Consider the following 14,924-nt stretch of genomic DNA (forward strand, 5'->3'; position numbering starts at 1 on the left):
GTCAAGTTTGAGCAACACATTGAGTTTCCAAATAGTCGCAGTAAACCAGTGTATGCTTGGAGTATATTGATGTTGATAACCTTTTTTAATTTACAAATTAAGCTAGAGCTGTGATTGGCTATGGTGGGCCCTTGTAACCCTGGCCATGTTGGGGTACTTGCACAATGCAGTACTTGCGCATAGGACAATAACTATCTAAAATATAGATTTCAATGTTAGGCCTGATATATACATATGTTTGTTTTTTTTTTTTGTCCATGTCTAGACCCTCAAAATAGCATAATTTAACATTAACCTGAAAATAAACGGTTCTTATTCAAATTGATTGATCAACATCCAGTACCCTTTTTCTTTCTGTATAGTTCCTGTAAATTGTCAGCACACACTCCAGTTCAATTCGTGGCGGTAGTGTACCGTTAAGCTGTTTGTCCAATCCCCAATAGACACCACAGAAGAAAAAAACGACGGAAGCTCAAACAGGACATCCAACTCTGCGCATGCGTGCCTGTGTCATCAACAGCAAGTGGCATTTGCTTCTTCATAACGTGACGACCGATTTAACTATCGAAGTCTAAATTCTAACGTAGTAATGTTTAAGAGAAAACTGACTGCCTTAGACTATCACAGTCCGAGCGGATTTGACTGTGCAGGTAAGACAAATTGAAAGAACAATGCGCCGCACTAGTAGAACGACTGTCTTTCCTGTGACGTTTACTCCTGACACGAGCAGAACAACTGTATGTTAGTGAGTCAAACCGAAGCCTTATTTGATAACTGCGTGATGCGCAAGCGCTCCTAGTGACATTGAGTACTTCACACATGCAGTATGCGTATTGCAAAGGCATGCATTGTATGATTTTTTTTCCTGACCTTTACCAGCACCCTAAAATGCAAATTTACCCCCCAAAAGGGTTTGGGGAAATTTAATGCATTTTCAATTTACATGCTAACTAATGTATATAAAAATACCCACTATCCTAACCCAACAACAGGGTTTGAAGCGACCAACAAAATAACCACTAGTGTGATTTTTATTTTATTTTTTCCCCAAGTTTAAAGGGCTCACTAGCATTAAAAAATACCATTAATGGATGGCACAAAACTGCTGAACAAGAAACCGACATTAAACGTAGGAAATAATTTTCTGCATTTTGAGTTGTAAAAAAAATCAAGTCCCTTGAAATTTTACTCAAAACATTCCGGCACTCTGTTTTCCCTGTATACCAGTGGTTCTTAACCTGGGTTCGATCGAACCCTAGGGGTTCAGTGAGTCGGTCTCAGGGGTTCGGCAGAGCCTCCACTGGGGAGGTCCGAACACATCTGATTTATCATGTAAATTTGTGATGACGCATATCTGAACTGGTCTCGCCAAAGGCAACAGAAGTCACACTGATTTGCAGGTGTGTAATTTGTTGTGAGTTCATGCATTGTGTTGGTTTTGTTCTTTGAACAAGGTGATGTTCATGCACGACTCATTCTGTGCACCACTAAAAGACATCTATGTCTTGAATTTGAATTTTTTTTTTTTTTTTTTTTTTCCACTAAAGAGGGGTTTGGTGGATGCACATATCAAACTGGCGGGGTTCCGTACCTCCAACAAGGTTAAGAAACACTGCTGTATACCATTCAAAATTCACCCAAAATATATTAGACTTACTAATTTGTGATATAGGGCCATATAAAAAAAGGTGTAAATTCAACTCGCTGCTGTATATAATATATGCAAGTCTGGCTTACTTGCTCGACAGGTGCCAGCCCTTGTGATGTGCACCCTTTGTGACATTGTGCCAGTCGTTCTAATGTGTAAATAAACACAAAAAGTACAGTACTGAAGTCAAAATCATGCTTATTACAAATCTATTTTTCCTAGATGAAACTCAGTTCAGGAACTTTGTAGTGTGGCTGGAGGACCAGAAGATTCGGCACTACAAAATTGAAGATCGTGGCAACCTGCGAAACATCCCCAGTTCTGATTGGCCCAAAGCATACCAGAAGGTGAGTTCATCCAACTGATGCTCACTCAAGATACAGTATCTAACTGAATCTTGTGATTAATAAGATTAATAATTAATGGATTTTTCTTCTATTATTTGTTTTGCGTGTAGTACTTGCAGGACGTCAACTGTCCATTTGGAGCGGCTGAAAGAGCTGAGGCTGTAGATTGGCTGCTGGGCTTGGCGGTGCGATATGAATATGGAGACAATGGTAGGAGGGCAGACTTGTATTTTTCTTGCAGTATAGAAATCCGTCAATAGATGACGCCATAGGAAAAATCAATACCTTATCAGCAAGCATCCATCCATCCATTCTCTTGACAGCAAAAGCACATTACTGTGCTGTACTTGCTGATTTTGTTCACCACAGAAATCTTTTGTACTCAAATACAAATGTGTTACTTACCTTTTAACTAGCTAAATAATTTTGTGAGACAGACAGAGAGACTTTAGCTTTTGGGTAGCAGATTGCTAACTTGTGCCCCACCCCTATTCCCCAAAGGGGTTCCAATTTAACAGTTTCTGAATATGATTGTGTGTTATGTGTCTCCACCTAGTGGACAAGTACAGAAACTGTCCATCATTGGAAGCCTCCAGCGATAGCAGAGCTACGTCAGACCCTCTCATCAACCTGGACAGTAGGCATCAATCACAACAGGGCAGACGCCTTGTTGCCTTTTCTCCAAATGTTCTTGTGGATGAACCGAGGCTCTTATGGTGTCTTTACGCAACTCAGGTGACTCACCGGATTTCAAAGCGGGCGTGCTCGCCCTGGCCAACATCCTCAAGATACAGCGGCATGACGATTACCTGGTGATGCTCAAGGTGAGTGCTTAAAGATTCCCACCACCCGCTCCAGCCAGACTGAATGTGTACACCATTCTATTTCAGTTAATTGACTGTTTTTTGTTTTTTTTGGTCTCCACCTGAAAGGCTATTCGAATCCTCATCCAAGAAAGGCTTTCACCGGAGGCTATCGCTAAAGCGAGCCACAGCAAAGAGGTAAATGCATTGGCAAAGCATTATGTATGAAGCTTTGTATTCAATGTTGACTTTTGCTTTATTTTGTAAAAATAAAATAGTTGAATTTCTTCTCCAAATGTTAGAGATTTCAATTCATTAATTTCACACATTCCCCAAATTCTGCAATCCTCACAGTGAAAATCCCAAATTTAAGAAATATTTTACATTTATTTATTCATTCCTCATTTCTTGACTGATTCAAAACATTCCAACTTTTACGTCTCAAATTCTATATAGTTCAATATCATTCCACTTTTCAAGACACAATTTCTACAAAACCACATTCTCTGGTTTATTCTGTGCTTTAATTGCTGAGGCAGTTTATGGATGTATGTCTTCTCTGCATGCACTCAGGGTGTCCCAGTACCCTTAGACAAGCACAACCTGGGATTTGATACTGGTGGTGAGTTGTTTTATTCTCCCTGAATGAAGGACATTGCATGCATGCATGTATGTTTTGGATGTTGAAACATGGATCTGCTTTGTGGTCTCCTCACTAGATGCCATACTCAACCAAGCAGCTCAGATTCTGCGTCTGCTGCACATCGAGGAGTTGAGGGAGCTTCAGACCAGGATCAACGAAGCCATCGTAGCAGTCCAAGCCGTCATTGCCGACCCCAAAACAGACCACAGGCTGGGCAAGGTCGGCAGATGAGGGTCATGAGGAACTTCTGGAGGACTGGTGGAATGATTTGAAAGCCTGTGGTTGATGCCATTTTTCTTCTGTGACACTTTTTTTTGTGCAGATGGCTAACTTTACGTATTTTACAGAGACTGTTTAAAATTGACAACCATTTGTTCTGATTTAAAAGGGGGCACTTTTGACTCATTTGCTTCTTGTTCACCCTTTTATGTGCTTCCACAGAGTGGCCAACTTAAAAAAATAAACTGAGTCCAGTACCAAAACACTTTTTAATGGTATAAATATCACATCTTATAAAGAGAGAAAAAACAGGAGTTGGGGGACTATTAGTGGTGCTGGGAAATGATGGCATACATGGAGCTGCTGCACTCTGACACACAGAGGAGGGAAGCCTTAATGATTGTAATCTGATTCACATTCCTCATTTTGGATGGCTGTTTCCATGTTTCCTGTCTTTATGCTAATCTAAATTGAGCTTGTATATTAACTTGGTGCTTTATTACTCTTAAACACACTTAAAAATTCTTAAACACTCTTAAAGAAATGTGATACTACTCTTAGACTTTTGTGGCTACAAAAAACAAACTTGCATATAAAAAATCAGTAGGAAAAAAAAATTAGGTACAAAAAAAATGTACAGAACTTTTAATGTGCGGTTATATCTTGGGGGTGGGGAGGAGGGAGAGCTGATCCACAGGAAGCCGTGTCCCTTTGAGAGCATCCTTTTACTCTGAGGGACACCAGGAGGGCTTGTTACACCCTCGGCTCAAAAATGGCCCAAGAACTTTAGCACCAAAGGACCGTCTGGCTGCCATTCAGCTGTTAGTGATTCCCTGAAACACGCATACAACACAATTTGGAAGTAGAATAAAACCATATATACAAACATATTTATACATACATATATAATAATAATAGTCAGACTTGGATTCCTTTGACAGAAGCTTGCTTCATTGGTGTGAAGCTGCAGAGCAGTCTAACAACTGACATCCTGAAGAAGCGACGCCAACAACTTTACTCAAGTGTGTCTGCGTGTGTTGAACAATAACAGCTTTTAAGCTTTTGAAGCTGTCATCACACTCGAAACAACCTCTTTGAAGCAGCTTGCTGTTATTACAGCTTTAGCCAGTGTCAAGCACACATGACGCATCGCATTGTGTGTCAGAGCTGGGGTGGGAGTGTGAGCAAGTTACTACTTTGGGCATCATCCTGTGTTTAGAGTCATACTTTGTTCTTTACAGGTGTTTTACAAAAAGTCTTGAATATGACATCAATGCATCAAATGACACAGATGGATGTATTCTTTGGTTTCGTGCCCCACAAGTCGCATTAACCATGGCATGTTTCATCACTGGATGTCAAGTCACACAGCGGTTACATTGTTTTAGCGGTTACGATGCTGTCATGTATCACTGTGCATATGCTCCAATCAAAAAAATACTGAAAATAGACATACAACTAATGCATATTTTTAGCACAGTTTGTTGACGTGCCCAAAAAATATTACAATTTTTTGGTGCCTTGAAATACAAGTTTAATTCATTCTTTCCTCTTTAAAATGAATGGAAAGCCAATAATTACTCATCCCATAAAAAATAAATTTAAAAAAGTGATGTGTTTTTCAAAGAGAAAACTAGTACTCTATAATTTTGTATAGTATAAAACACAATTAAAAAAAATGCTTCAATTGAATGGACATTGTGCTGCTGCTCCTTCTGGACACAAAAATCTTGAAGCCACTTTTTTGAAGAATTGTTCACTAGTTTAGAGTTTTTACTTGGCCAAACCAACAGCTTTTATTTGAAAAATCTCTCAAATCGGCTCACTCATATCTCAAGGCACCAAGGTGCCCCAGCAACTTTGATGGTGTAAATAAAGTGTAGGCAAATTATTCTATCGGCTCACCTGATAGACATTGGGATGTTGCTATGGCGATGCCATACAGGTGAGATCTCTGGTCCGGTAAATATTCATTGGTGAGTTTACCACTGTCTTTGCTGACCGTGATGACACCATCCCTGCAAGGAGGTGTTCAGGCAGCTCAGTATCAGCAGCACTTGCACTCATGGGTCAAATTCAGTTGCCATGAAAACAAATTCAATAGTTCACCTCCTCCAGTCAGTGTAATAGAAGTGGTTTCGGTGGTAAACCATGCTAAACGGGTAGTTGAGGCTGGGGTTTATTACTCTTCGCCCTGAACCATCTGGGAATATACACTCCAACCGCTTAGTGCCTAACACAGAAAGAGACAACAATCCACATGGTAAGCAATCGTTTTGTTCAACTCTACCCAAAATTCAAAAGAATGACATTTTGTGTATTTCTAATGTGTGTGTGCGTGTGTGTGTAATTTGTTTATTTATAGTGTCCAGATAAGGTCAGTGCCCAAGTGCATTTCACATGTTTACATATCATTGTGTCATTAAACATGGAAAGCTGAAGCGATGTCGATGGTAACACTTAAAATAATCATTAATAACAAATAAGAAATCATTTTCAAAATTGTTCCAACGTAGTTAAGTTTACCTGCATCGGCCCAGCAGACGTGCCCAGAAGAATAATCATACGTCAAAGCGTTGGGCAAACCGATCCCCTCAGAAACCACCACCCGGCGGTTCTGGCCATCCACTGACGCGCTTTCGATCTTGGGAGCCTCTCGATTCCAGTCAGTCCAGTACAGAGAACTGCAAAGAGACACAAGATAGTTTTGACTGGACCAATTCCCAATTTTTTTTTTAAATGATAACAACAAACAAACAATGAGTTTGCATCATGATGTAATGCTTGAACTCATTGTCCTGCACCTTCTGTTGTGTCCTCTTTGACCTCACCACGCAAATCAAAAATAAAAATCAGTCGAGTGATGTCTCTTATTTTGAAAAATGTTGTCTCACTTGTCTCTGAAGCCACTACTGTACTACTATTAGTATTAAGTTCTTGAAACACCAAAGCTTGTGGAATCTTAAGACTTTTCCGCACCATACCACACATCCATAGAACAAGTTCAGTCGGCTAATCAAAGATGCTCAGCGGTATGATCATCCCTTCGGGCAGTGGGTGTGTGTGGGAGGGGGATTGCTGCTTTTCCTCATAAATGATGGTGTACATGTGGCAAGTCTAAGGGATAAGTAAGTACACACCACATGTGCTATCAGATTACAAACACACACACACACACACATTGTGTGGCAGTTAATCAGTTTGAAAAACAAGCTACGAACACTATATGAGCAGATGTTTGTATAAGAGTATTCACGCATATGCATCATTTGCCATCATTTCATTGCTTTGTGTGAGAGTGTGCATGTATGTGCTTTTGAGCATATACATGCGTGACAGACGCACACTCGGAAATCAACAAGAACAAGCTGGAACATAAGTGCACCCATGTGAAGCAATAATTGCCGTCGGTGCTCGGCTTTTGGTCAGACGACGAAAACACGAGCACGCACGTACGTATGCGTACAGTTGGCCTGAGGTCAAAAACTAAACAGTTACAGACATTGCAAGTTTCCGGATTTGACTTATTGCTGTTGTGTTTAATGATGGATTGAACACACAAACACACGTTCCTCCTCTTTATAAGACACACATCCATAAATGTTGATGATCTGTGATTAGTTGCAGGGATGAAAAGCAGATGTTATTCCTGAAAAGCTGACTGATGATGGCCTTGTGCGTTCTCGCTGTGTTCATGAGTCTTAAGAGAGAGCACTAAAATTTGCTCATGTCTCACACAGAGTAAACACATGTTGCTGAAAAAAAAAAAAAAAAAAAACTGTGATTGAAATTTTATCAGCTGGTGATAGCCCCGTATGGAGGCCCCCGTCTCTCTGGTGTGGAACAAACCAGACTCAACAAAATGTCAGCGCTAATTAATGAGATACAGGCCTTGTTGGTGCATAGCGCCACAGTGGATCACCTCTGGGTAGCATCACTGAAGGGCTGGAGGGTGGGGCTAAACAATTAATCTAATTTAAATCAACATCGCAATCTAATGGTATGCATTTTTTTTTTTAAATCTCAAAGGCTGCAAGCTGTTATTTGTTTTTTTATTTCATTATTAATATTTATATTATTTTATAGTGTAATGCTCAAGATGTGCAATCCACATATATTTCATTATTTTGTGAGATATAAAAGGATGAAGGATCTTTTGGTATTATTGTTGTAATTTTACTTTGGCTTTGCTGATTTATGTTTATGCCACACGTGAAGTTGTTGTAGCGAACACTTACTGTTTCTCATTTACAGATTAAATTATTGCTTGTTTGTTGCAAGAAATGCATATTAAACTGCATTAAAAAAAAAAAAATCACAATTACATATTTTCCCAAAACTGGGGTGGGTGGATGTTTAGTAGGAGGACACAAGTAGACCTTACCCTGTGGATGAGACCACAATGATGGCCCGAGGGTTGACCAAGTCTCTGTCAAACAGCGTCCTTCTGTCGCTGCCGTCCAAGTTGGACCTTTCGATCAGGTCGGGGTTGGAGTCCACCCAGAACATCAGCCTTCGATTAACATCCACAGCCAAACCTTCTGGACTGACTAGATCTATACAAAGCAGAGCATTAAAACATGAAGAAGAAAAAAAATCACCCAAAATGTGTTAATAAAGTATGTGATCGCTCACTTGAGTTAATAAGAATCTCTGGCTCGGCTCCTGGAACCATTGATGCTCTATTAATGGTCCGTGCAGACAAATCGGTCCAATACACTTGATTCTGCTTGCAGTCATAAGACAGACCAACAACTATGGAGCCCTGCACACACACACCCACGCATGGACATGATCAATTAAAGAGAAATTAAATCGGGCTAAAGTTCCCATCTGTGCATTTACATGGAGAGTCAATAGTGTTCTGGACCGGCTTGCATCTATTCTGGTCCCGTTGAGAGGAAGCGCTCCTATTTTCTGTCCCTGTGCATAGAGCAGTGTGGTTTCAGCATTAGGGGGAGGGGTCACATCCGGGCGGGGTAATGGCCGCACGATTGGCGGGGCCACCGAGGGAAGGCCTGCAACAAAATAGGGGGTAAAATGTGTCATATATATTGAGTGTTTTTGACAGAAGATGCGGCAGGGATGATCCAACGCTCACATGCAGGCTTGACGACATCATTTGACCTGGTGCCAGGAACTTCTCGCCCATCCTGGTCCACACACCAGCAATAGGTGGTCTCCCCATAGCATTGGACAGGACTGAGAGAGATCAGAAGACAATTCAAGATCGAGAATGTGTGCGAGGAAGTGATATTGCAAAAAATGTGTATGTCTTTAAGAAGAGAATGAACTACCTGAACTGTCCGTCTGGTTCACACTGGGGCAAGTACTGTTGCGGCTCGGGCTTCCCACGGTAATGCTCCATTAAACTGGTCCTCCAGCGCTCGCACACACTCTCGGGACGCTCTGTCGGAGCCACGTGGACTGTGAGACACATCAACAAAGATAAACATCTAGGTTATTTAGAGTAAACCCTTGGTTCTATTTTAAGGGCGTCAGTGTAGAGTCGCAGTCATCCAGGTCATGATGATCTGCAAATGTTGAATGGAACCAACTTGACTTGCTCTCCTTGTTTATGGAACATGCTTCACCTTATATCCCAAACACTTTTTCAGTTCTAAAGTTTAGATGTGGCATGACCCTTCTTATGTCTTTGGTGAGTGGTCACCATAGATGGAGTTGTCAGGCTGATTCTTTTGCACACCAGCTGCGAGCAGGCAAAATGGCTCATTCGTGGCCACTCTTCTTGCCGTGTCTTAGATGAGACAATCTAAGACGTTGACATCAAATGATGGCTAAAAGCTGCTTCTCTGTTTGGGGAGAGCCCATATAGTTTGACATTGATGGATTCTTTCAACTCGCCTTTTCGAGCAGCGGTCCTAGCACTCGAACGAAAAGGAAACAAAGAAAGGTAATTCCTTTGAGGAAAACCATGTCCTGAAATCCCTCGTCAAAAAGATGATGGGAATATAATGAAAGCAAAACCAGATCATACCGTTTGTGACCACTCCTTGGGAACCCAACCACCAGAGACGCCCTAAAGTCCAGTTCTAAAATTTAGAACTGAGTCTTTGGATTTAAGGCGAAATGTCTTCAACGAACAAGAAGATTCCAGCTGTCTTGATTCAAATACCTACTCTGATGATGTTTCTGGCTTGAGGGTGCAGTATATCATAGTATCTCCAGTTTATGTGAAGTGTGATTAATCGTGTGGGGTGTCCCTTTGTTGACACACACACACTTTGTCTTGCCTCGTAAAATCCCTCTAATAACTCACTTTATTAGAGAACTTTAAAAGCCACAGCTGGTTCTCATGAAAGACTGCATGTGTTTCGAAACGCAGACAAGAAGGATGATGATGGACGTTTGTAATGTGACATGGAGAAAAACTAAATTGAATGTCAGGTGACAACAAGTTTTCGGGTGCGAAGCGTCATCCTGAAAAAGGCAGGGTTGCTTATGGTTTGGTTGCTGAGGAAACAACCCATCCGTCTTCCCACAAGACAAACTCTGAAGATGTTTGGAGAGCCATAAAAAGTAGATACGTTTACAGCCGAAGCTCCTTTTAGCCTTCACGTGTGTGTGCCGCAGACAGATAGAGCGGGTGAGTGAGGACATTAGGGCAAACGTTCACAAAGACATGAAATCCAGAGATTTCAAAAAATGGTCTCATCTTACCAGGACGGTCACAGTCCACAGGAGAAACGCCAGGTCGAGTTCTTGTTCCTGCTCTTTCTTGACCATTGCTGTCCACACACCAACATTGCCCAATGGACCCATGGCACTACTCCATGGAATGATAATCATTTCATATGAAGCAAAAATAGAAAGTCGGTATGTGTCTATAATAAAAAATACCTGAAACCTTTTTGCCTTTACCTGTTGAGAAGTGTATTGTCCGTTAGCGTCACACTGAGGGACAAAAGCTCCCACGAGGGGATAGCCTTCCGGACTGGTGGTCTGTACACTTGCTCTGTGGTGCTCACAGTGAGTTTTAGGACGTTCAACTGAAAAATCGGACGAGAGAATGGAAAGAATAAGCAAGTGACAACTGAAAACGCTTTTTGCTGAGAGTCTATTTCTAAATTCTTACCCGGTCTCTCGCAATCAATGGGTGTTGTTCCACGTAGAGTTCTGGTTCCAGGTCTTTCCTGTCCTTGGCTGTCCACACACCAACAATGCCCAGTGGAGCCGTGACACTGGAACAGCAATAACATTTTAAAAACATCATATTATGACTGTAATTTTAAAAGTACTTACCTGTTGGGGTGTGTATCGTCCATTCGTATCACACTGAGGCACGAAGGCTCCTAAAATGGGATAACCTTCTGGACTGGTGGTCTGTACACGATCTCTGTGGTGCTCACAGTGGCTTTTAGGACGTTCTGGCAAGTAGAATTTATTGGTTGGCAACCTTATTTAATTCTTGTTTAATTCTTTGCAATAAACGTCCGCAAACATTTAAATTATGACCTTGGTTGTCACATTCAATGGGTGTTGCACCAGGAGGAGTTCTGGTTCCAGGTCGTTCTTGTCCATGGCTGTCCACGCACCAACAATGTCCACTAGAACCGTGACACTAGAACAAACAAGTAAAGAATACTGAGAAGAAGCAAATCTTTACCTGAGTGATAGAAAGAGTAAAGCTTTGAGAAAGAAAGATTCTGCTCGTAATCTTAAAAAAAAAAAAAAAAGAGGCCATCTGTGAATCTCACTGGAACTTGGTCCTGCTTGGGCTCATTAATCTTCATTTACAAAGGAACAGACGAGCAGATAAATTAGCTCAGAAGTCTCCTGAAACTATTTGTCTCCCAATTTAAAAAAATATGCAACCCAACTGATAAGAAGCTGCTTCATCCTGTTGTAAGATAATGACCCAGAACACACTCCCAAAACAACAAAGGAGTTCATCTGGGCCAAAAGGAGAAGTGGGAGAGCTTTTGCTGGCCAAGTCAATCTCCAGAATAAAGAGAGATTTTACCAAATAAAGACCAAAGAAAACAACAACTAGAGGATGTAGTCTAACTTGGAAAAATCAAGAAGGTGGCCAAAGTTGAGTGAAGTCAATAGGTCACAGGCTTGATAGAGTTATTGCAAGAAACTATTTGTAATTAAATATTGTTAAGATATGCTCTCAATTATATGGTTTCTAATATGTTTTGTCCGAATGTTGATTTATTCTATTTATTATTTTCTTGTTATAATGACAGAAAAAGTCAGGGGTGTCAAACTCATTTTTTTCACGGGCCACATTGTAGTCATAGCTTCTTTCGGAGGGCCATTATGAATGTCAACCCAAATAAATGTATCAGCACCTCGTATTATATACAGTAAAAGCTACAAAACAAACTGACAAATAACTCGTTTTCAAATCAGACGAGTAAAACCTGGCCAAATATAAAAAAAAATGTGATGCACAATTTGTCTTCGCGGGCCACATAAAATGATGTGGCGGGCCGAATCTGGCCCCCGGGCCTTGGTTTTGACACCGTGGTCTAAGTGAAGACACCTGTGTTGATTAAGTGGGCGTGTTTAATAAAAAGCCTTCCTGCATGCTGCGCAGTGCTCCTATGAGCTGTTGTTGCAGTAGATGCAGTGAATGTTGTGCAAACAGAGTTGATCGTCCTCCTCGTATTTCTTTATTTTATTCCACTGAGTTCGGTGCAATTGGGTTTCTCACAAGTACCTGCTGCTGTATGGCTACTCTGCTAACAAATATTATGTCTGCTTTCAGTCTATTGGTAGAGCCAATGCCTATGAAATTTGGTGGGCGCTTACAAAGAAAGGCATTTTCTAAAATTGAAAGAACTTAACTTGGTGTTTGCATAGCAGACATAAATATGGCTAATTATCACTCAATGTCCTCTATCTTCCTACTTAAGGAAGTGGGACTTTAACATCTGGCAGGAGACTCTGTCAATTGTTCCTGGCAAACCCTCGATAAAAACTTTGCATCGTAGATGGGGCTGTCACATACACATTCCTAATACTGCTTACCTGTTGAGGTGTGTACTGTCCGTTAGCATCACACTGAGGTACAAAAGCTCCAACAAGTGGGTAACCCTCTGAACTGGTTTGTATACGGTCCCTGTGCTGCTCACAGTGGCTTTTAGGACGTTCTGAAAATGACATTGTAAAGTTGTACTCCGATTGAAACTAAATGAAAGTCATCAGAGTGTAAAAACAAAAAACGTTAGCTTTAGCACCTGGTTTGTCACAGTCAAAGGGTGTTGTACCAGGAGGAGTTCTAGTACCAGGCCTTTCTTGCCCTTGGCTGTTCACACACCAACAATGTCCACTAGACCCGTGACACTACAATACAACTTTTTTTAGTCACATAGATGATATAAAAATACATAATGCATTAAACAGTCGAGAAAGTACCTGCTGAGAAGTGTACTGTCCATTAGCATCACACTGAGGTACAAAGGCTCCCACTATTGGCTCACCCTCTGGACTGGTAGTCTGAATACTGTCTCTGTGCTGCTCACAGTGGCTTTTAGGACGTTCTGAAAATTACATTATAAAGTTATACTCTAATTGAAACTATAAGAGAGTCTTAAGAATGTAGGTTAACTTTGGCACCTGGTTTGTCACAGTCAAAACGTGTTGCACCAGGAGGAGTTCTAGTACCAGACCTTTCTTGTCCTCGGCTGTCCACACACCAACAGTGTCCACTAGAACTGTGACACTAGAATACACATTAAGTTTTAGTTGCATGGATGATATTCATAGGACATAATGCATCTAACCGTTTCCTGTACCTGCTGAGGAATGTACTGTCCGTTAGCATCACACTGAGGTACAAAAGCTCCAACAAGTGGGTAGCCCTCTGGACTGGTCTGTATACGGTCCCTGTGCTGCTCACAGTGGCTTTTAGGACGTTCTGAAAATGACATTGTAAACTTGTACTCCGATTGAAACTAAATGAAAGTCATCAGAGTGTAAAAACAAAAAACGTTAGCTTTTGCACCTGGTTTGTCACAGTCAAAGGGTGTTGTACCAGGAGGAGTTCTAGTACCAGGTCTTTCTTGCCCTTGGCTGTTCACACACCAACAATGTCCACTAGACCCGTGACACTACAATACAACTTTTTTTTAGTCACATAGATGATATAAAAATACATAATGCATTAAACAGTCGAGAAAGTACCTGCTGAGAAGTGTACTGTCCATTAGCATCACACCGAGGTACAAAGGCTCCCACTATTGGCTCACCCTCTGGACTGGTGGTCTGAATACTGTCTCTGTGCTGCTCACAGTGGCTTTTAGGACGTTCTGAAAATTACATTATAAAGTTATACTCTAATTGAAACTATGAGAGAGTCTTAAGAATGTAGGTTAACTTTGGCACCTGGTTTGTCACAGTCAAAAGGTGTTGCACCAGGAGGAGTTCTAGTACCAGACCTTTCTTGTCCTCGGCTGTCCACACACCAACAGTGTCCACTAGAACTGTGACACTAAAATACACATTAAGTTTTAGTTGCATGGATGATATTCATAGGACATAATGCATCTAACCGTTTACTGTACCTGCTGAGGAATGTATTGTCCGTTAGCATCACACTGAGGTACGTAGGCTCCCACTAGTGGATAACCCTCTGGACTGGTGGTCTGAATACTGTCTCTGTGCTGCTCACAGTGGCTTTTAGGACGTTCTTGAAATTACATTATAATGTTATACTCTAATTGAAACTTTAACAGAGTTTTAAGAATGTAAAGACGATGATAGTGTAGCTTTGGCACCTGGTTTGTCACAGTCAAAGGGTGTTGTACCAGGAGGCGTTCTTGTACCAGACCTTTCTTGTCCTCGGCTGTCCACACACCAACAATGTCCACTAGAACTGTGACACTAGAATACCAAGTTTGTGTTTGTTAAATTGATGATATACAAGAGACAATGGCTCAAATGCCTCAATGCCTTATCTCGAATCATACCTGTTGAGGAGTGTACTGTCCGTTAGCATCACACTGAGGTACAAAGGCTCCAACTCGCGGGTAACCCTCCGGACTGGTGGTCTGAATACTGTCTCTGTGCCGCTCACAGTGGCTTTTAGGCCGTTCTAGAAAGTACATTGTGAGGTCATATTTGAGCTGAAAATAAAGTCATCAGACTGTAAATACCAAAAAAAGTTAACTTTTGCACCTGGTTTGTCACAATCAAAGGGTGTTGTATGAGGAGGAGTTCTAGTACCAGGTCTTTCCTGTCCTTTTTTGTCAACACACCAACAATGTCCACTAGAACCATGACACTAGAATACA

The 14,924-nt window shown here is 41.2% G+C and overlaps 2 protein-coding genes across 5 annotated transcripts in view; one reads left to right on the plus strand and one right to left on the minus strand.

Moving 5' to 3' along the window:
* Window positions 1–479: 479 nt before the first annotated feature.
* On the plus strand, window positions 480–3,923 carry rtraf (RNA transcription, translation and transport factor). Its single transcript, XM_049753473.2, has 8 exons — window positions 480–650; window positions 1,871–1,995; window positions 2,106–2,205; window positions 2,552–2,632; window positions 2,731–2,819; window positions 2,928–2,996; window positions 3,372–3,420; window positions 3,518–3,923. The coding sequence occupies exons 1-8, from the start codon at window positions 590–592 to the stop codon at window positions 3,670–3,672; spliced, it is 729 nt and encodes a 242-aa protein (XP_049609430.1). The 5' UTR covers window positions 480–589; the 3' UTR covers window positions 3,673–3,923.
* The window catches only part of nid2a (nidogen 2a (osteonidogen)), a 29,361-nt gene continuing 18,347 nt past the window's right edge, over window positions 3,911–14,924 (minus strand). Inside the window, exons 29-54 of one of the 4 annotated variants that reach the window (XM_049753393.1) lie at window positions 14,809–14,914; window positions 14,601–14,725; window positions 14,409–14,514; window positions 14,196–14,320; window positions 14,017–14,122; window positions 13,816–13,940; window positions 13,637–13,742; window positions 13,428–13,549; window positions 13,249–13,354; window positions 13,048–13,172; window positions 12,870–12,975; window positions 12,661–12,782; window positions 11,137–11,242; window positions 10,924–11,048; window positions 10,757–10,862; window positions 10,543–10,670; window positions 10,342–10,447; window positions 8,958–9,087; window positions 8,762–8,862; window positions 8,506–8,678; window positions 8,296–8,425; window positions 8,045–8,216; window positions 6,187–6,344; window positions 5,770–5,893; window positions 5,566–5,678; window positions 3,911–4,493 (exon numbers count right to left, since the gene is read on the minus strand). In XM_049753393.1, coding sequence (XP_049609350.1) covers window positions 4,483–4,493; window positions 5,566–5,678; window positions 5,770–5,893; window positions 6,187–6,344; window positions 8,045–8,216; window positions 8,296–8,425; window positions 8,506–8,678; window positions 8,762–8,862; window positions 8,958–9,087; window positions 10,342–10,447; window positions 10,543–10,670; window positions 10,757–10,862; window positions 10,924–11,048; window positions 11,137–11,242; window positions 12,661–12,782; window positions 12,870–12,975; window positions 13,048–13,172; window positions 13,249–13,354; window positions 13,428–13,549; window positions 13,637–13,742; window positions 13,816–13,940; window positions 14,017–14,122; window positions 14,196–14,320; window positions 14,409–14,514; window positions 14,601–14,725; window positions 14,809–14,914 — 3,063 coding nt within the window. In that variant the 3' untranslated portion in view covers window positions 3,911–4,482. The remainder of the gene's footprint in view (window positions 4,494–5,565; window positions 5,679–5,769; window positions 5,894–6,186; window positions 6,345–8,044; window positions 8,217–8,295; window positions 8,426–8,505; window positions 8,679–8,761; window positions 8,863–8,957; window positions 9,088–10,341; window positions 10,448–10,542; window positions 10,671–10,756; window positions 10,863–10,923; window positions 11,049–11,136; window positions 11,243–12,660; window positions 12,783–12,869; window positions 12,976–13,047; window positions 13,173–13,248; window positions 13,355–13,427; window positions 13,550–13,636; window positions 13,743–13,815; window positions 13,941–14,016; window positions 14,123–14,195; window positions 14,321–14,408; window positions 14,515–14,600; window positions 14,726–14,808; window positions 14,915–14,924) is intronic. The other 3 variants (XM_049753397.1, XM_049753396.1, XM_049753412.1) reach the window with 3 other exon arrangements.

This window comes from Syngnathus scovelli, chromosome 2 (assembly GCF_024217435.2).
Source record: "Syngnathus scovelli strain Florida chromosome 2, RoL_Ssco_1.2, whole genome shotgun sequence".
Lineage (NCBI taxonomy): Eukaryota > Metazoa > Chordata > Actinopteri > Syngnathiformes > Syngnathidae > Syngnathus > Syngnathus scovelli.

Excerpts from the sequence above, each read along its gene's own strand:
- rtraf (XM_049753473.2), top strand. The coding sequence starts at position 590 with ATGTTTAAGAGAAAACTGACTGCCTTAGACTATCACAGTCCGAGCGGA. Across the intron at positions 2,633-2,730 it reads CCCTCTCATCAACCTGGACA|GTGACTCACCGGATTTCAAA; the intron begins GTAGGCATCAAT and ends TACGCAACTCAG. Across the intron at positions 2,997-3,371 it reads AAGCGAGCCACAGCAAAGAG|GGTGTCCCAGTACCCTTAGA; the intron begins GTAAATGCATTG and ends GCATGCACTCAG.